Here is a 25,272-nt window from a genome sequence, read left to right as displayed (position 1 = left end):
AAAACGTACTGTAATGAATATTTTGAGCAATACTAAAAGGATTTCCTCACTGAAGTAAGTTTTTCAGTTACCAAACAAAAGGGATAAAATCTGTCAGCTGATATGGTGGTTCTCTTGATTTTTTTTTTTTTCAATACACATTCACCTTAAAATATAAAACGTTACTGAAACAAAGGGACAAGACAAAGGGTATTCTCTTACATACACGAGTAATAAAATAAAACATGCATGAGAAATGGTGGTCACAAAATAGTTAAGGTAAAATGGAAGGAAGGCACATTAGTACAAGCCACTCACAAATAACATCAACTCCACCGGCATCACACATTTACGTTCTTCCAAGGAAGGGATAAGATAATGGAACCTGTTCCACGTGTCAGTTCCACATGGTACCTAACGATAAGGCTACCATTCAAATATTTTCCTTACTCGTGTGGACAATATGCTGTAATGTCATCACTTATAGAATCCAACGGTTGTAACATGTCGGGAACAGATCCCTTCCATTTGAAACCATTGGATTAATACTGAACAGATCACACTATTATATATAGCAAGAAGGAGAAGAAGCTTGGCCATCTAGCAGCAGAACTGCAAGTGATTCAGAAGTAAGAAGGTGAAGGAAATGGCTTCATCAATGATCTCCTCTCCGGCTGTTACCACCGTTAACCGTGCCGGTGCCGGCATGGTGGCTCCGTTCACTGGGCTGAAGTCCTTGGGTGGGTTCCCAACCAGGAAGACAAACAATGACATTACTTCGGTTGCAAACAACGGTGGAAGAGTGCAATGCATGCAGGTAAGAAATCGATTGGAATTATATGTTAGATGGATATTTAGGGTATAGAAAAGGTTACTGAAATTATGATGGAAATGGGTAGGTGTGGCCAACAGTTGGGAAGAAGAAGTTCGAGACTCTGTCTTACCTGCCAGACCTGACTCAGGAACAGCTTGCTAAGGAAGTAGACTACCTTCTTAGGAGCGGATGGGTGCCTTGCTTGGAATTCGAGTTAAACGAAACGGTAAATTTCTTGGAAGCCCTTTGGTTGAATTTTAGTTTTGAGTTTTGAGTTTTGAGTTTTGATGGTAATGATGTGTTTGTTTATAGGACGCTTTCCCACACCGTGCGAACAACAGGTCACCTGGATACTATGATGGAAGGTACTGGACCATGTGGAAGCTGCCTATGTATGGGTGCACTGATTCTTCTCAGGTTTTGAAGGAGGTTCAAGAGGCCAGCACTGCCCACCCCAACGGCTTCGTCCGTATCATTGGTTTTGACAACGTTCGTCAAGTCCAGTGCATCAGTTTCATTGCCTACAAGCCACCAGGCTACTAAGTTTCCATTATTTGTAACCATCCCACTTTGTTGCTTTGTACTTAAACCAAATTCCCATTTCCTTTTCTCTTTTTGTTGTCCGGAGTATCTTCTGTGGAAAGCTAGAGCTTAATCCCTTGATGTATGGAGATATATTTGATATATTTAATGAATTGACATCTCCTAACGGATGCTCTTCATACAAACTAGCCTGGTGATCGAACCAATTCTCAATTGTTATATTGCTTTTTGAGATTCATCATCCTATATTTTTGACTTCTGATTTCAGAAATGAATGGATGAGAATTAATGAAAAGTTGCTGCAGTTCTGTTGCTTTGTCTTAAATAATTCAAGAACCCATTAAACATGCATTTCCTTCTTTGGATAGAAACTAATCTTTACTACGAATTAAATTAATTGAGTCAGTATGTATGTTAACAAAGTTACTCATGCTGTGTTCTTCAACTACACAGCACAGTTGAGCTTGGCGTTTAAGTTTTCACGCATACAAATGTTCTTAAAATATTCCAAACCCTCCTGCAACATTCTCCTAATAATCCACTTACTTAGCTTTGTGTTGAAAAAGTGATCTTATTCTACATTGTTTAGTTTCAATCCTTTTGAATGGTTTATATACAGTAACTCTGTGTACCTTGAGTAACAAAAAAAGGTGAACACTACTGAAAAAATGTTTTCTATAATAACTTATTATGAAATGTGAAGTTCATGCAACTTTTGAATCAAAGAAGGGGGAGAATGAGGTGAAGGACTTTGTCGATGTCATGTTGCGACTCGTACTGAAGAATCGAAGTACTGTGATGAAAGACCCAATATCAAAGCCATATTGCTGGTAAGGGATATACACAAAATGGTTGAGTCTTTTTTTTTTCCTCGAACATATGTTTTAAACATCAAACTCAATCATTTGCTTAGTACCATTACATAGAAAAAGATCAAATTCTTTACATAAACTACCCCAAAGTCCTTATTATTGAGTTAGTTGATGTTAGCAATCTAGCCCAATGATTTATCATTACACTAACTATATCAGTTTTCTATCTTTTGTCTTCTTATTCACAGTGCCATATATTAGTTGGATTGAAACTCTCATTCTTCTTTCACACTTATTTTATTTTATTTTATTTTATTTTGAAAAGGAAATGTTGGCTGGTTAGATACTTCTGCTAGTGAGAACTTTCGGAGCTGCTAAAGAATCCAAGGGTGATGAAGAAACTCCAAATGGAACTGGAAAGCATGGTGAGTATGGAGAGGAAGGTAGAAGAATCATACTTAGAGAAGTTAGAGTATTTGGATATGGTTATAAAGGAAAGCCTAAGGTTGCATTCAATGGCATCGTTGTTGATAGGACACGAGTCCAAGGAAGATTGCATGGTTGAAGACTTTTTCATTCCTAAAAACTCAAAGGTGATACATGGGCTATTATGTGAGACCCATATGCTTGGGATGATGCAGATTACCTGAGAGATTTGAGGGAAACAACATAGATCTGAAAGGGCATGACTTTGAGTTGATACCATTTGGATCTAGAAGAAGTATTTTTTAGTGTGCAGTAAGGTTATAATGATATTATGTGTGAAGGTAAATTTTACTGATGGTTGTGAATGTGGAAAGTGGGTCTGAGCTCTTATCATCATGCGCCATTACCATGCATTAATGGTCAGGTAGTATAGGATTTTCTTTTAGACCTAGTATTAAGGGTCAAGTACTGTATGGTTTGTATTGTTCTTTATTGTCTTCCATTGTTTACGTCCATACATTTTGTTTTTATGGTTCTAGTTTGTTCTTCTTAGAACCATTCGATTTTTACCACTAAGTTTCCATATACAAGTGTTGTAGTTTGATTTTATATTTTGTTGAGTCTTTCTTCATATATTTGATTCTGTTTTTATGTCAATCTTGGGTCATTATTATTTTTATTTCCATCCATGTTGTTTAGAGCCATGTGTTGTCTTTTCTACGTCATTTTCTCTTAGTTTGAGCTTTGCAAAAATCACAAAAAAAAAATATGTTCCACTCAGATTTCAAAATTACACTATATACATCCATTTGAGTGTTTTTTATTTGTATATTAGAGTTCATGCTTGTCATTAGACCATTGACAAGTTCTTAGAGCTATGTTTCTCTTGTGTTTCTTTGAGTTTCATGCTCTATTTTGATTCTAGTAAGAATTCTCTCATTTTCTGACTCATGGACTCTAAGCTACTACAACAAATTCTCCATTTCTAACTTGTGGGGGAAAACAAAAAAGTATAAATAAAAGTAAAAATGAAAACTGAAAGCAAAAGGCAAAAGTAAAAGTAAAAGTATAAGTTAAAGTAAAAGTAAAGGTGAAAAGCAAAAGTTGCTTTGACAGGACACTTGGACATGGCACTTGGACTTGCTCTGACACTTGAACATGACACTTGGAAATGACACTTTTGACAAGACATATTGCCTCTGCTCACATTGCACCATTAGCTCGGTGTTTGTGAAGACAGAAAGTAATCTTTCTCTACTCTATTTGGTTTTGATTTTGTTCATCTATTCTAGTGCCTTTCTTTAGGTAATTCTTTTTGTGTGTCTAACATTTTTTCTTAAGATTTATTTTCTTGATTGTCTTGTTCATTACTCTATATTTTCTGTCACCATAACTCCTTTCGAAGAGTTATTGTTCAACTTTGACTTGTATTAAATTTAAATCGATTATACTTTATACGCATTCGATTAAATTTCTGCTGCATTGAAAATCTTTTAACTTTCGTTTCAAGAAAAGGTTAAAAGCATATCTTTTGGTGAAAAAGTTTTTGAAAGTTTTATTTTTTATTCTTCACCCATTCACCCCCGCTTGGTGTGAGAAATTGAGCTATTCTATTTTAAAATTTGGCACCAGAGCTGGTTTTCATAAAATATTTGAAAAACTAGTCGATTACTATTTTCGTTAAATCGACTGATTCTAGAAAATGGCTTTCAACTCTCAAACCTTTGGTGAAGGTGCTTCGACAAATACACCACCACTATTTGCTGGAGAAAATTATGCTTTTTGGGAAATAAGGATGCAAATTTTTCTTGAATCGGTTGATAAAGGAGTTTGGGATGCAACTTTAAACGGTCCATATGAGCCCACTCGTGTGTTTAAATGGAAAAGTTGTTTTGAAAATTTTTTCAGAGTGGACACAAGATGAGAACTGAAGAGCTCAATATGATGTTAAAGCTAGAAATATGATTGCATCAGCACTAACCATGGATGAATTTTTCAAGATTTTCCAATGTAAAACTGCTAAGGAAATGTGAGAGGTTCTTGAAGTCACACATGAAGGAACGAATGAAGTGAAAAGGGCCAGAAAGAATTCTCTCATACAGGAGAATGAGTTGTTCAGAATGAAAGCGGGAGAGACTATCTATGAAGTACAGAAACGATTCACACACATAGTCAATCACCTTATGGCTCTCTGGAAAGTGTTTGATAAAGAAGAAATCAACATAAAGATCCTGAAAAGCCTTAACAGAAACTGGCAACCGAAAGTCACTACAATATCTGAATCAAGAGACTTGACCAACATGAACATGGTCACCTTATTTGGAAAACTCAGAGAACATGAATTGGAGCTTGAAAGGCTAAAGGAGGAAGAAGAAATTGAAGAAAAGAAATCAATTGCTCTAAAGGCCACAAGCAAGAAAGTTACAAAGAATCTTGAACCCGAAGCTGCATCAAATGCAGAAGTACCAAAAAGGGAAATCATGAATATGATGGTGAGAAAATTTAACAGATTCATGAAGAATAAAAATTCTGCAACTAACAATGCAGGATTTTCAAGAGGAGGAAAGAAGAGCTCAAGAAGCAACGTTGTACAATGTTATGAATGTGGAAAGGATGGTCATATCAAGCCTGACTGTCCAAACTTGAAGAACAAACAGAAAGAATTCATGGCAGGCTCTTCATGAAAGGTTGGTCATACCAAGTATCCTCAGGACAAGAATAGGAAGCAAAGGAAAGCATATATTGCTTGGGAAAACAGTGATGAAGACTCTTCAAGTGATGAGGATTGTAGCGTTGAAGAGGAGTCAAATTTATGTTTCATGGCGGGCTCTACACACTCTGATGATGACAGTGATAGTGAATTTGAAAATGAACCGATAGAGGTCAAGTACATCATGCTGCTGGATGGATTTCAGGAGATACATGCAGAAGCCATGCGACTCCAGTATAAGGTGAATCGATTATCCTTTGAGAGAAGAGACTACAAATACAGATCTTGAAAATGCTTTGAAATCTGCGAAGACAGTCAAGACCGAGATACAAATTGTTGAGAAAGAATGTGAAAATTGTCCAGTACACCTTGAGAAAATTGATTACTTAACTAGCACGTTAGCTAAATTTACACAAGGCAAAGAAAATCTTGATGATGTGTTAACATCATTTATCTACAGACAAGGTGTTGGTTATAAGGCTAAAAGTAATAGGATAAACTTAAGGAAATTTATTGATCTGAGTAAACCTACTACTAATGCATGCTTTTACTGCAACACACTTGGTCACAATGTTAGAAATTGCTATTTCAGAAATGTTGGTGTTAAGGGAAAATACAAATGGGTTCCCAAGGAACAACCTCCTGCTACCAACAAGACATGACCCAAGTTCAAATGGGTACCAATGTCAAAACCTTTTAATTGTTGTGCAGGAAAGGAGCAATAACTGTTGAAGCAGTATTCAACTCAAGGATGAACTATCATGATGAAATCAAAAATTCTTGAGTCACTGATTGTGGTAACTGTAACAAAAATCTTTCATGCATCATAAGCATTTGTATGATTGATTGTTATATGCATGTTTGTTGTGTGATGTTTGATTGTTTTTTTTCTGTGAAAATATAGTTGTGTGAATTTTAATCGATTATGTTATGAACTGAGTTGATTATAATCTGTGAATGTGGTTCTCTGTTTTTGAAATCACTCTGTTAAACATTAAGTCGACTTTGTTTTTAAAGGAACCGATTAAGATTTTCTGTTATGGACTTTCTGTTTTTTAAAATTTAAAATTGGGCCTGATTGAATCATTCTGTGTGTGTGTGTGTGTGTGTGTGTTTGTATGCTTTGAATCTGCTTCATAATTGTGTCACACAAAACCCTTATCTGTATCAAAGTGTCTCTACACATTACACTACTTCTACAATGGCTTGCTCGTCTAAACGTATCAGGAAAGTTCCTCCATCTAAAAGAAATGCAAGTCCTTCAGGGTGGATTAGTGACAACACTGCTAGAGAAAGGTTCATGGGTTGGAAAAGTGTAAAAGATGTTGCTCCACACAAATCAATTGAGTTATCTTTGTTTAGAAATGAAGGATTTATTTTTCCATAAAAACTTGAGCATCAAGGTCTATCTACCTTCGTTCAAATGAAGGGCGATTGTTATCCAAAACTTGTTGGAATATGTTACAACAATATCAAAGTAGTTGATGGGAACATTCACTCACGCGTAAAAGCAGTAAACATTGTTATCAACAATTATACTTGGCTACAGGTTTGCTGGACTCAAGGATGAAGGACGCATGTCACACCTACTTGACTGTCTGCAAAATAGATGGACTAAAAAGACACAAATGTTTAAAGACTGTATGGGGTATCCAGGAAGGTACAAGAAGGAAAAAGGATTTCTACATAGGTGGTTGGATAAAGAAGAGAAAATCATCGCTTACATCATTGATTGGGTTTTATTATATGGAAGGTTTCATTATGATAAGTTGACATCATAGGATCTATATCTGCTAAATGCAATAATGTTTAGTATACCAACAAACTGGGTAGATGTGTTCAAGAAACATATCATTGATGTTGGTAACAACAACTGGTGTAATCTACCCTATGGTGTATTCATAAGCAAAATTTTGTCTCTTAGTGAAATCGTTCTTACTGGTGAAACCAAGATCACATGCAACAGAACAAATCAAATTGGAAAGGAAAATCTAACATGTATTGGTCTAAAGAAAACTTCTCTAGGATGGATATTCAATGATGTACAGAGTCCATCCAAAGATCAAGATGAAGTACCTGATTCTGATAGTAAACAGATCTTACTATCTCCTAAGTCTGAGTTTGAAAAATTTATGGTAAACAAGTTTGAGAAAGTCTCCAAGAGAGCTAGTATGATGAAGAAATCACTAATGAGAATGAATGAAAAAATGGATGAAATTATCAAGAATTATGTGGAAAGCTCCACATCAACAAAAGAGTCATTTGATGAGGATTCTATGGAGTCATCTTAAACAGAATAAGGGTCTTGTGATTACAGCTTGTAGTTTGTTTTGGTTGTGGTGATTTATTTTCAGTGTTGACTGTATTGTCTTGTTTTCTTTTGTGATTGTTGGCTTTATAGGCCACTGTGTTTTGGCTTGATCTGATTGTACTTCAAGTTTGATATCAATGAAATCAGTGTTAATCAAATCTGTGATTCAAAGAGTATATTAGTGAATTGAACAAAACTGATTGCACTAAATCGATTACATTGTGCCTATATGCGAATGAACTGTTGATTATTGTTACATTCATACATTTGCATACTTATATTATACCTGTATTAATTCCAGTATAACATTGATTCTAAAATGTTTGATCTGAAAAGACTTTGAAACGTTTTGCAGGAATATCATTTGCTGACTGGATGGAACTGGATAATCTGAAATATGCTACAATAATAAATCGACTCTGACTGAGATCAAATCGATTAAACATCAACAGGGGTTTAAAGATTCCAAAACTGGAATATCTGATATCTTTAGATCTTGTTTTATTTGCTGTTGATTTTTATTTCTTCTTATATCTCTATGCTTATCTACTGCATAAAATATCTGAGATAATAAGAGATTAAAATGTGTTGATTGATTGAATCAGTATTGTTATGTTATTGCTGTAATATACCTGATCTGTGACATACTGATAAATGCTCTGACATATTCCGATTACTACATTGTGCATCTGTATTTTGAGATTGAAATATGCATAATGACAAGGGGAGCATTACATATCATTGATATATTTCACATGTCTTCATTTAAGGAGGAGAAAATCTCAAATTCATGTGAATACCTTTGATAGGGGGAGCATCATTATTTGTTCCTTGATGATTATCTGATGCATCTCTATATGATTGATTATTTGTATATCAATACCATTATGCTTACCTTTTTTACTAATGCCCAAAAGGGGAGAATTATGTTGATTGGTAATTGATTGGTAATTGATTGATAATCTGTATTGAGTTGTGCAACATGGTTGATTATTAATCATGGTTCTGCATCATCAAAAAAGGGGGAGATTGTTGATATTGTTGATAGGGGGAGCATTGGTTTAGTTGAACCCACAATCTCATTAATATATGAGATTTTGATGATCACAACGCATAATTAATAACACATGTGTATTTTGTGTTACATGTTCGATGCTTACATGTTATATGCGTATATGAGAACATAATTGTGTTGTTCATTGCATTTCACTGTGTTATATATGTGATTTTATACATGAATTCATGACATGTTTTTTATGAGAAAAACCACAAGCACAAATGTTGAATTTTAATTGTGTGGCAAAACAACAGTTTTAAGTCGATTACATTATGGGGTGAATCGATTAAAACTCGTGTCTTTGCACAAACCTTTTTCAAAGTGTGCTGTGAGATTTTTCAAAGAGAAAAGTTTTCAAAACTATGCTTAACATTGTTGCATAATCGATTGCATGCGATATGTATTCGATTAAGTTTGTTACTGTTTTGAAATCTGTTAATGCTTCATATCACTTTAACAATGACTATATTTTGAAATGTGTTGACCAAACATTAAATGTTATTCGACTACATTAATTTTGAATTCAATTAATTGCTTTAACTGCTACTAATTGTTATAACTGAATTGGTGTATTCGACTACATTAGTAGCAAAGTCGATTATATTGCGTCTGATACGAGTTTATCTATAAATTGACATGAATTTGATTTCTGTAAAGAACTTTTGTGATTTTGACATTTTCATATTCTTTTGCAGAAAGTTTGATTCTTACGGATAGAGGAAAAACTCCAAGAAAACAAGATTGATCGTGGTGATCAACTTTTGTGATTTCTTGAAGAGCAAGATTACTGAGTTTCAAAGTCTGATCTATCTGCATATTTGGGTGTCTACTACAAGATCAGGTTCTACAATCTGCTGAAGATTGGGTTAAGTTCCCTGTTGTGATTACAGGAAGAAGGACGTGCTGCGTTCTTGACTTTGAGGGTCCTAAAAGGGGTAGGACTAAAGGAGAGGGGATTCTTACTGATAATCTGTTTATGTACTGCCTATATTTTGATTAGAGGGTTAGAGAGGTGTTTTATATTTTTGACGTGAGGTCTCTATAAAAACCTTGTTGTAAAAACCTTGATCATTATAGTGCATTGGCTTCTTGTGGTTGGAAGGACACTGGATGTAGGCTTGGTCGAACCAGTATAAAAACTCAGCGTTTGATCTTTCTTATCCCTACTCTTTTACATTCAATCGATTATACTTTATACGCATTCGATTAAATTTCTACTGCATTGAAAAATCTTTTAACTTGCGTTTCAAGAAAAGGTTAAAGGCATCTCTTTTGGTGAAAAAGTTTTTGAAAGTTTTATTTTTTATACTTCACCAATTCACCCCCTCCCCCCCTCTTGGTGTGAGAAATTGAGCCATTCTATTTTAACACATGGGAAAGAAGATGTTAAGGCATACCTAGATTGGAAAATGAAAGTAGAACAACTTTTTGAGTGCCATCAAATAATAGAGGAAAGAAAAGTTTCCCTAGCCACCCTAACCTTTCAAGGGAATGTCATGTATTGGTGGACTTCCCTAGTGAGAAAAGACTCTTCTGTTACCAATGAGGAGCATTGGTGTCTTGAAGACAATGATTTTGATGATGTTACAAATGAAGAATATGAAGACCCTTGTTGTATTAAGTTTAAAAGCATTCTTGTATGTTGATCCGCGAGGAAAACCAAACGGCGTGCAACAGTTAAAATGACGAACGCTCTCTAACAGATGAAGGCCGAACATAGTTAAAGACTGAACGACGTCAAACACAAGCCGAACGATATTGTGTCCAACTAACACTGTAGAAGAAAAAGTTAAGAGTTGGAAGGTATACGAGAATTAAGTCGAGCAGTGGAAAGTTGTGAGAGAGAAGAAGAAGAACCAAACGGTGGAAAGCTGTAAGGAGTGAAGACCGAGCGTTGAAAGTTGTAAGGGCTAACGCCGAATGGTGAAAAACGTTAAGGAATCAAGCCGAACGGCAGAAGGTGGTGAGGGCTCGAACTGAACGGTGGAAGGAAGTGAAGAATTGGAACCAACCGATTGAAGATTTAATATTCTAAATGTTCCAAGTTTCGCAGATAATCGATTATCACTTACAATAATCGATTATCACTCGTAGTTGGGAGATGTCTTTTCAGTTTCTGACTCTGCACAAACCTGAGCTTATAAATAGTATTTTCCACAACTCTTAGAAAAAAACTTTTCCTTTTGAGAGTATTAAAGTTGTGTGCCTAAGGGAAGCTCTCTGTGAATGAAAAGGGATCTAAGTCATTTGAGGATACAGTGTGATCTGAGGAAGTTCTCAAGTGTTAGTTCATCATTTTTGTCAAGTCTTGTGAATAGGAGAAGCTCGCGCTTTGTGTGTCAAAGGTTGGAGTAGTTTTCTTCAAGTTTGCAGAGTTGTTCTCTTCCAGTTCGTTGGTCGAAGGAAGATACTTGTTGCACTCTTCCGGTTCGTCTGTCGAAGGAAAGTGTTGGCTGCTCGTTTCCGGTTCGTTTGTTGAAGGAAGCTTCCTTTCGGTTCGTTCGTCGAAGGAAGGTTTTACTTTTCTATTTACATTCACTATTCTGTAATCTATATAAACTGTGAAAATGTTTTTAGTGAAAAAGGTTAATCACTATTCATAGTGATTAATGACTAGACGTAGAATCTTTTGATTCGAACCAGGATAAAAATCATTTGCGTGATTTTTTTCTATTCCCTACATTCTTTACATTTTCTGCACATCAATTGTTTGATAAAACGTTTAAGAGAAAACTAAGGAACCATTTTTTAATTGACCGAACAAGCTCTTTGCTTTTAACAATCTATATCATACTCTGTGTTTGAATATTTTCGTTGTGCAATATTGGTACCGATTGTTCCAACATCTTCAATTCCCCTATAGTCCAATATTGGAATGACTTGAAGAGCGCCCTAAGAAGAACCCACATACATTCCTACTACCATAGGGAGCTTATGGATAAACTCCAAAGGCTCCAACAAAGAACCATGAGTTGTTAAGACAAAATTGTCTATAAAACTTATATGTCTAAACGCTCTCATATTTTGAACTTCAATCAAATAACATTACACGAAATGAGAATCTAAAAATGCTATTACTAAAAGAATAAGTTAGGCAGAAACACAAAAATTAGGCTCAAAATCCCCAACGTAGAAAAGCCTTAAGAAAACACCTAGGGTTACAAGAAACACAAAACCAATCAAGTTGAAACATCCAAATGCAACAATAAACGATTCACAAGTCAAAGCGTCTAAGAGAGTTATGCCAAACGCGTAAGCTATATTGTACCCAATGGTATTCAATTGAACTCTCGGAAAAGTGTCAAGACAATGTCTTTGGTTAAACTCTTTAAAAGTAAAAATCCAAAAACATGTAGGAAACAGAACCTACTAAACGCTCTTGCTCTAAAACAACAATATCCCAAAAAGCGTTTGCAATAGACTAGACGTTACCATGAGTTAAACCTTTTACTTCGTCCAATGATGAAGTTCTTACTCAAAGCTTGGTATCTTAAGAGAAAAGCTTAATTATAAATGCTACCTCGATGGTAGAAAATGTAAAAAACACTTTGTTGTTCTGAGCAAGCATTAAATATCATTAAATGCTTAACATTCAAAAACAACAAAAGTGATAACAAATAAGACATATTTGTTGCATGCACAATCTACTCTATTTTATGCAGTAACCTGCTTTATTCAAATATATCAGAAGTAGACGTTAGAGACAAAGAAAACATTCACGGAATGTTTTCCTCTTAAGAAGTGGTTTCTAAAAGAATGTACAACCTACTTCTAGCAAAGTACTAAAAAAGCAAGTTTGCTTTGATATGTTAACTTTAACCAACGACTGCTTCACACGAAAAAAAGAGAATACACAAGACTTAAGGCTAAGAGCTTAGTCTAACGAATATCTTTTCAAAAGCCTTTAAATGGAGATCATTCAAAGGAAGAATTAAAAATGAGTGGAAATAATTTGGCATGCTTCAAACCAATATCTTCTATAAAATGATCATAATAGAGTCTCAAATTAAGATGTCAAGGCACACACACAAAAACTGGAAGAGTACCTTATCCACATCCAAAACAGCAAGCACAAAAGATATTTATGCATTGGTGATTGTTTCCAAACTACTACAACCATATGTTTTGGCCAAGCACTCAAAATTTGAGTATGTGTGTTTGAATGAAACTGATTTTATGTTTTTTAAGACCTCTACTAGTGCATAACATAAAAGCAAGCATACACACTTAAATCCTAATTTGATCCATCTCAATTCATCATACAAGAACAATGATAGAAAACACTTTAGCAAGTGCAATTCAAGATAAAAATTTTAGAGTGCTCCTAAAGAGGAATCACATATGACTCAAATCAAATGTTAAACGTAGAAAAAAGAGTCAATACAGACCAGCCAAGACAAGAAATAATAGCTGGAAATGCAAACAAAAGACAATTTAGAAGCCTACATGTTGAAGACTTCCAAGAGGTGTTTGTTGCTTGTGCTGGAAGGTTCTGATTGTAGCCTTTGTACAACAACTTTTGGAGCACTTCTAGGCCCTTAATTGGAGTCTTTAAATCATTCTTAAGGTTCCCTTAATGAGGTATAACAGCTAGAGGGAACAAACCAACCAACAAACACATAAACAACAAGCAATTAATATCAACTTTAAAAGGAATAACCAAACAGCAAGCAAAACTTTGAAGTATTGAATGAATTAACACTAAATGAACATAGTAAATGATTAAATTAAAGTGAAATAAGGATTGGATATTGTTTCTAACATGTAAGCGAAACTATAGAAAAAAGTTTCACTCAAACAAGGGAGACGAAATTTCACGTCCTCGTTGGGCGAGAATCACGTGCACTAAGTGCTAACAGAAAAAAGAAAGTTTCTTTATGCCTATCATGCTTTCCTAAAAATGACCAAACCTAAGGCTCTAGATACCACATGATATAGAACAACATGCCTAGATGAAAATAAAACTAAGAACTAAACAAGAACAATTAAGAAATGGAATTAAAAGACTGAAAATGCTGAGAGGAAACTATTGAATTGAAAGGCATGCCACTTGAATGAACCAAGATAAATGCCAAGTAGGATCGTCAATTGTTCTTCACAAGATAAGATCCAAATTTAGACTAAGACAAAATTTTATCTCAAAGAAGTAATGCAATTGGATGAAAAACACTTTTTATATTCAAATGTGAAGGTGTATGTATAAAGGATACCTTAGGTTGCTTATATAGCACTAGGAGATAAAGTAGGTGGAGAAAACTAAAGGATGTGGGACTTGGAGGCCTTCAAGTATGGATAGCAACTCTCAAGGCTGTTTTAATTCCCACATGTCTTAATTCCACAACCTCTTAAGGGTATATAAGTTACCTAACTAGTCTAAAGATCAAAACTAAAACTATACATGAGATATCTTACAATACAAGCAACTAAAAGGAGAAAAGACTTATTTATTCTTCTTTATTTTAAGTCTAAGTTATGTGAAGTCGCACATTTCTTGCACCTTAAAGAAAAGAAGAATATATAAGTTTCTCTACAACAAAAACTAAGAAAAAGAAACAAGAAAGACAAAATACAAGCCTATGAAATCCTATGCTATTGAAGCCAAAATCAAGCCAAGGAACCTACTCTACTCTTTTTGTACAAGATATAAAGGGGCCAAGAAATAACATGATTTCCTTTAGTCATGCTTCTTGTTATCCTTTTATTCTCTTCATCCTTTGCCTTATATATGATCACATCAACATATAACATCCTAAACACCATTCTGTTGAAGACAAAATGGATTTTATATGTTGGGGAATGATGGAAGAATTCTAAACTATGCTTACAACTCACTACATATATGAATCCAAAAGTAACAAAAGCCCTTGTGAAAAGTCTAAATTTCTTGATGAGGAAATATGGCAAGCCTATAAGGAGAAGCTATTAGATTCTCTCTTTTAGGTAAATTCATTTTATATGATAGTTTAACTATTTATATTAACATATTGCTAACATAATTCATTCTTTATACTTTGATGTCATAGGCTAAGAGAACTACATAGGCGATTGCAAAATAAAACCTCCACCCCCATAAATTATCTTATGGGGGTTTGATAAATGACCAGTATGAGTACATTCTTTATTTTCCACTTTTTATCTATCTTTTTGGTTTTAATAAAATCTCTCACTTAATCTCTAAAACCCATTAAGATCACATCTTCTATTTTCTTCCAACTAGTTTTTAAATTACCATTAACTAAATTTTCAAAAATATTCGCCTAATATCTTTTAACTTTGAGTTTATTTTATTTTATTTGCATGTTTTTACTTCTTACACCCCTTAATTTAATTTATGCACCAATTAATAAAGGTAAAAAGATAATTTTGCCCCTAGGCAAAAATACAATTAACAAAAACTAAGAAAAAGAAACAAGAAAGACTAAGAAAAGGAAACAAGAAAGACAAAATATAAGCCTATGAAATCCTATGCTATTGAAGCCAAAATCAAGCCAAGGAACCTACTCTACTCTTTTTGTACAAGATATAAAGGAGCCAAGAAATAACATGATTTCCTTTAGCCATGCTTCTTGTTATCCTTTTATTCTCTTCATCCTTTGCCTTATATATGATCACATCAACATATAACATCCTAAACACCATTCTGTTGAAGACAAAATGGATTTTATATGTTGGGGAATGATGGAAGAATTCTAAACTATGCTTACAACTCACTACATATATGATTCCAAAAGTAACAAAAGCCCTTGTGAAAAGTCTAAATTTCTTGATGAGGAAATATGGCAAGCCTATAAGGAGAAGCTATTAGATTCTCTCTTTTAGGTAAATTCATTTTATATGATAGTTTAACTATTTATATTAACATATTGCTAACATAATTCATTCTTTATACTTTAATGTCATAGGCTAAGAGAACTACATAGGCGATTGCAAAATAAAACCTCCACCCCCATAAATTATCTTATGGGGGTTTGATAAATGACCAGTATGAGTACATTCTTTATTTTCCACTTTTTCTCTATCTTTTTGGTTTTAATAAAATCTCTCTCTTAATCTCTAAAACCCATTAAGATCACATCTTCTATTTTCTCCCAACTAGTTTTTAAATTACCATTAACTAAATCTTCAAAAATATTCGCCTAATATCTTTTAACTTTGAGTTTATTTTATTTTATTTGCATGTTTTTACTTCTTACACCCCTTAATTTAATTTATGCACCAATTAATAAAGGTAAAAAGATCATTTTGCCCCTAGGCAAAAATACAATTAACATCGAAACTTCTATTACATTATTCTCTCTATCAACAACCATTCAATCCTAGATCACCCCTCTATCAACAAGTCAATGCATCACAAGTAATAACACACATATCACAATCCAAAAAATATATCAAAACATGTGTTGCACTTTATTAAAATAAAATCAAGAACATAACATAGCAATTAGGTTCTAACAAGACATATACAAAAACACCAAAGTCCCAATACTATTTTATTTCTAATCATTATATTTTTTTCACGGGTCTTATAGTGGACGCCAATTGTTCTTACAAATCCGTAAGTATATCTTGTAAAGACTCCAAAAATACTCCAAATGTTTCAAGCATTCAACTTTAGGGGTGCTCGTCCTCCTTAATAGTGCTTGCCTCCTTAACGGTACTCGTCCTCTCCCAATCTAATAGGCCTACAGAAGACACTCTAACGCTCAAGTCAACCAAGTGCATCTATGAGAAATAAATGTTATAATTAATGAACGTAATAATTTACCTTATATTTTGTGATATTTATACTATGTTTATGAGATTTTTATCTGGATGAGTTTGATCCATATGGCTAATTAATTACCTTGAATAGTCTTAGGTTAATCCATCTACTTAAGCATGCTTTAATTGTTACCTTAAGTAGTCCTTCCTTATGTTGAATCAACCTTGCTAGTATATAGGCCCCCATATTACTATGTGCATCAGCAAACCAACATATAGCCAGCTACATTGCTATGGTTTGTGAATAGGCATTTAAGTTTTAGGACATCTAAGCAAGTGTCAATATATCTTTCAACATATACAACATAATTAGTAAAAAATATATTTAGTATATTATTAACATAATTTTTTGAATAATGTTAGAATATAATAAGAAAGACCAAAAATTGACATGCCTATATTATATTAGTTTTTAACATAGGTTTAATCATATGATTAGTCTTTATTTCTGGTGACTTTTCTGAAATAGGTGCCTTACTTTCTTTTTGTCTCAATTGGGTTCTTATATTTTTGAAAAATTGAAGCAATCAGGTCTTTTTCGTTAGTTCCGTACTAATACCGTTAAAGAGTGTGTCATGTGTAACTTCATGATTTTTTTGAATTTTTTAAATATAATTTTTAAAATTGCCACGTGTCAAACTAACATTGTGTCATATCACAATAATAGTGTAATATGGCACTACATATCATGTCACGCCATGTGTCATTACATTACTCTCAATTTGATCCATGTATTTTTATTTTGTGTCAATTTAGTTCTAATTTTTAAAAAATTAAACAATTTTGTTCCTCCCCTAATTTATTATAATTGATATTTTTATTAAATACTTTTAACAAGATTAAGTTTAATTATATTTTATATTTAGTTAATTATATAAATGTTAAATATGTTCTTTATATATATATATATATATATATATATATATATATATATATATATATATATATGTATGTATATAGACACACACACGTAGGGTGGATTTTTGAAATGATGTGGCTAAGTGAAAAAATTGACATGAAATTTCACTTTTTTTAATAAAAAATTGAAGAAATTTTCTACAAAAATGGTAATTAAAGTAATTTCTTTTTTTTATTTTCTACATTAATTAGGATTTTCACCGAATTTATTCTAATTTATTATTTTAAAATAATAAAATTCCACGTCATTAATTTGTTAAAAACCTAATTAACTCTTGGTGTATTTAAATAAACCTAATTAACATTTGTATAATTAACTAAATATAAATATAAATAAACTTTACCTTGTTAAAAATATTTAATAAAAATATTAATTTTAATAAAATATTTGTATAAAATTTATATACAAATTAGATTTTGTTTGAATTTGGGAAGAGACAAAATTATTTAATTTTAAAAGCAATTAGGACTAAATTGTGACAAAAAAAATACAATGATCAAATTGAGATTAATGCAATGAAACATGACATTGTCAGTATCACGTCACACTGTCACTGCGATGTGGCACAATATTAGTTTGACACGTGACAATTTTTTTAAAATAAAATAAAAATTAAAAATAAAAACAAAATATTATTTATTTAAAAAAAATAGGACTAAATTGAGACAAAATAAAAATACATGAACATTTCACCTAGCATAATGTTAGTTTCACACATGACAATTTTTTTTAAAAAAAAATTAAAAGTAAAATTAAAATTAATTAAAAAATATTTAAAATTAAAAAAACCATGAAGTGAGTGTCTTTAATAATGTTAATATAGAACTAAGACAAAGAACTAAATTGCTTCAATTTTTTAAAATTAGAGACCTAATTGAGAGAAAAAGTGAAGAACCTATTTAATAATAATTACTAAAAATAGGAAACATTTGTATGATTAAACCTTTAACATATTATAAATAATAAAAATTTAAATAAAATAATTTTTTTGATATTAAAACATGAATTATATCAATCTTCAAAATTATAATTATGATATAAAAATGATATATAGATATTACATATTAAAATGCATAATAAGAATTTAAGTAATTTTTTTTATAAAATGATAAAAATAAATTATTGAATTAAAAATAAGAATAATAAAAAACATAGAAAACCGATGTAATAACAATAACAAAGTAAATTACGATTTGAGATGAAGTGAAATCGGTAGTTAGAATATTTGAAATAAGAATGAAAAAGAAGCAAAGACAATTGACATAGTTAAAACGTGGGAATAGAATGATAACAACGACGTCGTGTGACCCTCCAAATCGAACAACACGTATCTTCACTATAAATGAATTCCAGCTGCTTACATTCTCTTCCTCTCCATTCTCCTATCTACCACTTCCCTTCATTTCTTTCCCAGGTTTCCTCTCTTTCTTGCACTTTGTTCTAGATCTGAAAATAATTTCTTTTAATTTTGGGTGTGGAATGTCAAACAAAACGATTGCCCACACGGTTCATTGTTGATATTTTTTTTCTTTTTATGTTGAAAAATGTGTTGTTTATAGATTTGTTTTGAGGTCCCTCTTTTGGGTTTTTGGCTTGGGTGTTTTATTTTTTTGAAAATTGATGCATTGAGCTAAAGGTGGTTTTTTTTTTGGGGGTGCCTATTAGCCGGACAAATATTTGGAAATTTTTCATGATTTGAGCTCAGATCTGTTGGTAATTTGTGAAAATTTGTTTGTTGTGTTTAGGAAGACTGGAAAATAGTGAAATGGTTTGCGGTTTTCTTTTTATTTTATTGTGTTTAGGTTGAGTGGATCTGTTTGCATATTGGATTAGGAGTGTAACGATATTTTAAGATCGTGGTTTTCTTATTTATTTTTTTTTAAATAAGAAAACACCGCACATAGGTTAGAAAGAGACATTTCTGAAAATAATTTTATTGAATAGGGTATGGGTGTTACAATTGTTAAGATCATGTTCTCAATGTTGAGATTTTCTGAGTCTAATTTTGTTGTATGTTGTGGTGCGTGTGTGTGAGAGAGGGAGACAGAGACATGTTCTGAGAATAATTTTGATGTATAGATTAAGAACGTACTTTAAATTTTGACATGTTCTGAGTATAGTTTTGTTGCGTAGGTATTTTACTTTGAAATAAAGGTGATTTGAAGATGAACTGTTATGGTCTTCAAAAGAACGCCTTTGCAGCCTGTGAAGAGATGAGAGGCTCTGTGAATTTCGTTGATAAGAAGGAGTCCGTCGTTTGCCCTAAGCCACGCCGAGTCGGGGTTGTATCTAACATGCCTATAAGGCACTTGAGATGGCATTTCAAGTAAATATCAGAATTCATTTCTTGACCTTTTTAAGTTTTGATGACATTAATCTGTTTTGGAAGCCTTTGGGGATCTGATTTTTTGTGTTTCAATTTTTCTTGAAGTCAACAGGCCGAGGGTTCTGATTCAAAAGGTGGGGCAGAGCTACTAGAGATTATGTTTAAGAAGGTAAGCTATGAACTTCATGAAAATTTCATTTAGGCCTAGGAAGATAAATGTCAATTAGGATAGTCTTGGTACCATAGTAATGTATGAATTTGTGTTGTGATGCTTGCTTTGTTTCTTTTGGTAGACACTTTTTGTTGTATTTGAAATAAAGGTTTTAAAAGTTGGTTTGCCACCATGATTTCGGTTGTGTTGTGATGTTTAGGATTGTGGACTTTCCTTAACACAATTATGTCTGCATCCGCTAAGTTTGTTTGTAATTTCTTGCATTTCAATGATTGAATCAAACAGTTATAGTGACTGAAATTTTAAACCATGATTTGAAACTTTGTGCGATGGGTTTGGCTTCAAAGGAATATAGTCTTACAAGAAAACTTGGCTATTCTTTGAGGGGTCTTTCTGACAGATTCCACGGATCATAGATAGACATTTTATTCATTCTGATAACTTTGGTTTATGAATTGGTGTGGGTTATGAACAGGAGAGTTATGGGAAGGAGTTTTCAAATCAGGTAGCTTCATCTCCTCCATTCTTTTGTGGATCTCCTCCTGTTCGAGCTGCAAATCCCGTGGTCCAGGATGCTCGATTTGGAGAAAAGCACGATCCCGCAATTACGACTTCATCGCCATCAGGTTTATTTTCTCCATCCTCGGCTTCTGGCAAAGGAGGGTTTGTTAGGATGAGTTTCGGACTTAAACCGTCCACAGTTAGAATTGAGGGATTTGATTGCCTCAACAGGGATTGCCAGAATTCTAGGATCCCTACTGTTGCTTAAACTCCATTCAGAGAAGTGTACATAGAGGAAGCTGAGTGTGACTGCTTATAAAAATGTCTTGACTTAACTAAGGTGAACATATTTGAGGGAAAATGCTGAAGAATCAAACCTTGTGTTCTTGAGAGGGTTTGATGTGTAAAGAGAGCTGTTCTTTCTGTAATATAAGGTTGGATCTGAGTGTTCTTGTAAATTTGGTTTAGGTCATCACCACGAGAATGTCTTGTATATAGAGAGTTGGTGATTCTGGATATCAATCCTGTGAATATGTTTAGCTAAATTTGAAAGCTTGTTTATTGTTCTTAATGAAATTAAACAGGCATTTATAATGAGAATTGTCAATATTTCTATTCCTTTGTTCAAGTTTAGGGTATCGAATTTCTTATTTATAATGAGAAATGTGAATGTCATTCTGATTGAAGGAAAAGTAACTTTGCTTTGTTTTATAACCATTGATATATTGCAATCTTTCATTGATTTTGTGTACTTTCATTGATTTTGCTCACACAATTTCAAGCAACTGTTAAAGCAATCATGGTTGACGATGGTTCCGAGCATTATTTTTCATTCTCATACCTGGTATTTTGAACATATAAAAATCACATTGTGGAACATAAGCATTGCCGTATTCTTAATGTGACTCGACCATTATAATTTCAACCTCACTTTTTTTGGGTGAAGTGAATGTGTTTTAGCTGCTATTTATCTTATAAATTGATTACCCTTTCCTTCGTTGAAAAATAAATCATCATTTGAATAACTTTACGAACATCTAATATCACTTGTTTAGTTTTTTATTTTTATGCTATACAACCGAACTCATAAATTTGACATTCAAGTCAAAATATGCATTGTTTGTTGAGCGTTACAGAGTGCCGTGAAAGTGAAATGTGAAGCAAGGACAAGGTTTGAAAGAATATTTAGACTAGTTGTTTTCTTACTACATGGAGAATCTTGAATAAATAGAATAATGTTAGAATATTTACCGTATTTATTATCATTATATTGTGTTTAGAGTTATGCTATTTATTATGATTATAGTGTATAGGGTTATTTTATTTATCATGATTATATTGTGTCTAAGATTACTTTATTTATCATTATTATATTGTGTGTAGAGTTATTCTATTTACCATGTACTCTTGTATCAATTATTCTTATAAATAGAAGATTATTCGATGGATCAATTAAGTCTTTTAGAATTATTTTACCGTTTAATTCTCAAGTTAGTATCATAGTAGGTTGTTTGAGTCTCTTCCTACCTTGTCTTTGTTGCCGTAAGTGGCCCGTGACCGCCGTCACCAGCGGCCTAAAAAATTTCATCTTTTCTGAAATACCTCAATGAGCAGTCTCACTCTAGTTTTTGTCTAGTCTCCAAATCCTAGTTGTTGTCTACAACTGTTCGATACCGCTTGCCGTTGTCCGACGTAGTTTGTCGTTGTCTACCATTGTCTACTGAAATTTGTCACCATCAACCTCTGTTCCTTGCCATTCTGACGTCGTCTGCCACTGTTAGCTACTAGCCATCGCCACAATTTAGTTTGGCAACCACTGGATCTGGATTGCCTCCTTTAGTGACGGCCAACCTCGCTTGTGTCGAGGGCTAGTTCTCATCCAGGTGTCGCCACACGCCACATCTGTCCGACATCCGTCGCCGCCGCCGCCATCATGTTTTCTCCGACAAAGTTAGGGGTTTTGTGCACCTTGAGGAGAGTGACTAATCGAGGTCGTACTCGAATCAAATTAATATGCAATTAAAGTGCGGTATACTAGGAAGTGACTCCTAGGACCAAACGTGGTTCAGTCATTAGATCAAACACAGTGAGCAGGGGTTATTGACAGATTGTGTGAACAAAATTACGAATACAAGGAACAAATTAAAGACACAAATTAAAAGAGGTTGGCCAGTAGATTAATTGCAATGTTTCAAATCTCATATTAACAATAATTAATAGCTCTTCTCACCCGTAATCCAATAGAATTAACCAACAATAATTAATCGCTCAACTTAGACTGACTTATCACAAACTTTATCCCAAGCTGACTAGTCACAACCTTCAAGCCAAAGAACACATCTCAACCTTCATCATAGGATGACTAATCTCATCATTCATCTTAACCCAAAGCAACTCCACATTCATAAGGGCTTGAATCAACTTGACCTTTAGTTTTGGTTTACTCATCTCGATCATTATTATAGGCTTAATTGAATCCACATTAATCGTAGGCGAAATAAGCTAGACCTTTAGCTTGGTCCAAATCAACGAGATCTTTGGCTTGAGCCAAATCGGTGGGACCTTAGTCTTGGGCCAAATCGGTGGGACCTTAAACTTGGGCCAAATCTAACTGACCTTTCGCCCTAGCTGAATCTGCTCAAATTTTGGATTGGACCAACTCGACAAATTTGGTCCAAATCAAACTGGTTTGGCCTTTGGTTAGAGCAAAATTAGCTTGGCCTTTGTATGGGTTGACTTGGCTCGATTTTTTCCTAGATCAACTCAACTTAGCCTGTCATTCAAGTCTACTTGTTTCCATCTTTAATGTGTGTTGACTCGGGTTGACCTTCTTCTAGACCGACTTGTCTCAACCTTCAATAATGTTTGACTTGTGTAACACCCCGATTTCTAGGATGCCACAGGTTTACAAAAAATCGAATATTTATAAACTGATTCCTTAGGATTCTCTTCCTTTATGTTTTGTTCTTAGTTTTTCCTTAGTTTTGCCTTTGTTCAAGATGCCACGTATGGTTTATAAAACATCTTTAAAGATAAAAACACTTTAAATATCATCACGAAATTATGAGTAATTAAAAAAACTTTATCTAATTTTCATATCTAAAAAGAACCCACGTGAAAACAATCATTACTTTAGTGATAAATAATTCAAAATTTACAAATTTAAAATATAACATTGTCTCATAAAAACATTTCAAAACTCCCATATGGTTTTCCTCATGTGTCTCCTCACTCTAGGCATCAAACACATGATCTGTGACAACATTTGCTCTCGTATAACAATACGAGTTATATAATCATCACACAAACACAAACAAGCAAGGGTAAGCTAACCAAAGTACAACGCAAGATAAAAAAGTAAAGCAATAACCATACTCACACACACAACTCGGCCCAATAGTTTCCATCAATGAATTTAAATCATATTCGCATTACATGAACACACATTACTAACAAGTAATATCACCAATATGTCATTCTTCGATCACCTACGTCATACCAAGGACCCTTTCCCATGTCTCACACAGGTGAAAGGAATCACAACATAACCTCTTTCTTTCTACAGTGTCATAGAGGTGAAAGAGACATTTTTCCACTGCCTCACACAAGCGAAAGGAATAAAACCATTACCTCCCTTTTCCACTACCTCACACAGGTAAAAAGGTGCAACACCCAAACCTCTTCTTTTTCCTTGCCTCACACAGGCGAAGACAATCTCTTTCCACTACTTCGTATAGGCTAGACAATCCCCAGCCTCATACAATACAATTAGAAGCCATAACAACCAACATATCCTTCAGAGTCACATTGAACCAACCAAGTCACATTCAAGATCCAATCAATGCAAAACGACGTCTATAACTCATATAGTCACGCATATAATTCATAACCAAACAATAGATCGTTACACATATTAAACACGTGGCCAACGTGACAACAAATCATATTATATGCATAAAATTTAGTAACCATAGGACACCACACAAACATCTCAAACACTTTAATTTCAAGTCCAAAATAATATGGTTTTAACATAAAGAAAACAATAGAAAAAACACTCACAAGTTGATAAGTTGTGCATCAAAACACCGCCAAAAATAACCCGTATAAAATAAAAAATATCTTTTTATTTTATTATTATATTTTATGGTATTAAATAATTAATTATGGTGTATGTTGGTGTGAAGAAAGTATTAAGGAAGTGGATAAAAAATTAATTAACATTAATTTTTATTTAAATTTCGAAAAGGCTGGAAGTAGTGTTTAAATACAAGTGTTTGTGTTATCATATTAGTGAAAAAGAAGTGGTGTAGTTGTGTGTTTGCATGTGCAGGTTTGCTGTAGACTCTAGGTTCAAAGAAATAAACTGAGAACTCAGTTGGTCTTGGCCAGGGTTCTTACCATTGGAAGGGTGTCCCTTTTTCCTTGTTTAGGTCATTATTACTAAGATCCCAGAACACTATTATGGCAATTAAAAACATGTATTAAACCTAATGAATGTCTGGTTATTTTAGGAAGTTAGGTTAGGTTAAGAAAGGAAATATTGGGTGGGGTTTTAACACTGAATATCTTGAGTAAATGAGAAAATATTTTCGAACCAATACAGAGGGTAAGGTGAGTGTGTTTGGGTTGTATTTAGGTTAAGTCTAGGGAAAGGATAAACAGAGAGTAGCCGTAAGAGATTGTGCGACAACCCTATCCCTAGTTTTCTACTTCTAACAGAGGGAGTGTTCGTGAGAGAGAGTCATTGCTTCTTGCACCATAACTTGATCGGAGGGAGTGAGAAAAGTGGACCATAAGACCCAAGGAGAAGGAAGAGGTTGTTGTTGCTGCCACGGGAGAGGGGAGAGACCATCCCGTTTTTGCTAGGAGCTAAAGGAACCTTAGCAGCTCTTTGGAAAATCAAGTAAGGGGAGAAACTGAAACTCGTTTTTGTGAATA

General features: G+C 33.6%; 2 protein-coding genes across 3 annotated transcripts; both read left to right on the top strand.

The window, feature by feature from the left end:
• The first annotated feature begins 572 nt into the window (after positions 1-572).
• On the top strand, positions 573-1,521 carry LOC124839787 (ribulose bisphosphate carboxylase small subunit, chloroplastic 1). The gene is made up of 3 exons (XM_047315712.2): positions 573-796; positions 879-1,019; positions 1,106-1,521. The coding sequence occupies exons 1-3, from the start codon at positions 626-628 to the stop codon at positions 1,334-1,336; spliced, it is 543 nt and encodes a 180-aa protein (XP_047171668.1). The 5' UTR covers positions 573-625; the 3' UTR covers positions 1,337-1,521.
• A 17,091-nt stretch (positions 1,522-18,612) lies between these two features.
• LOC124839815 (uncharacterized) lies at positions 18,613-20,959 on the top strand. Of its 2 annotated transcripts, none has more exons than XM_088111708.1 (4): positions 18,613-18,746; positions 19,466-19,658; positions 19,764-19,827; positions 20,306-20,959. In XM_088111708.1, exons 2-4 carry the CDS (start codon positions 19,498-19,500, stop codon positions 20,597-20,599), a joined length of 519 nt encoding a protein of 172 aa, XP_087967834.1. In that variant the 5' UTR covers positions 18,613-18,746; positions 19,466-19,497; the 3' UTR covers positions 20,600-20,959. The 2 variants fall into 2 exon arrangements, with proteins under 2 accessions (XP_087967834.1, XP_087967835.1); XM_088111709.1 differs by having other exon boundaries at positions 18,685-18,746; positions 19,453-19,658.
• The last annotated feature ends 4,313 nt before the right edge of the window (positions 20,960-25,272 follow it).

The sequence above is a fragment of the Vigna umbellata genome, chromosome 4 (genome assembly GCF_029865625.1).
Source record: "Vigna umbellata cultivar VRB3 chromosome 4, Vumbellata_1.0, whole genome shotgun sequence".
Lineage (NCBI taxonomy): Eukaryota > Viridiplantae > Streptophyta > Magnoliopsida > Fabales > Fabaceae > Vigna > Vigna umbellata.
Note: the sequence above shows the minus strand (reverse complement) of the source record. Positions and strands in the feature narration are given on the sequence as shown.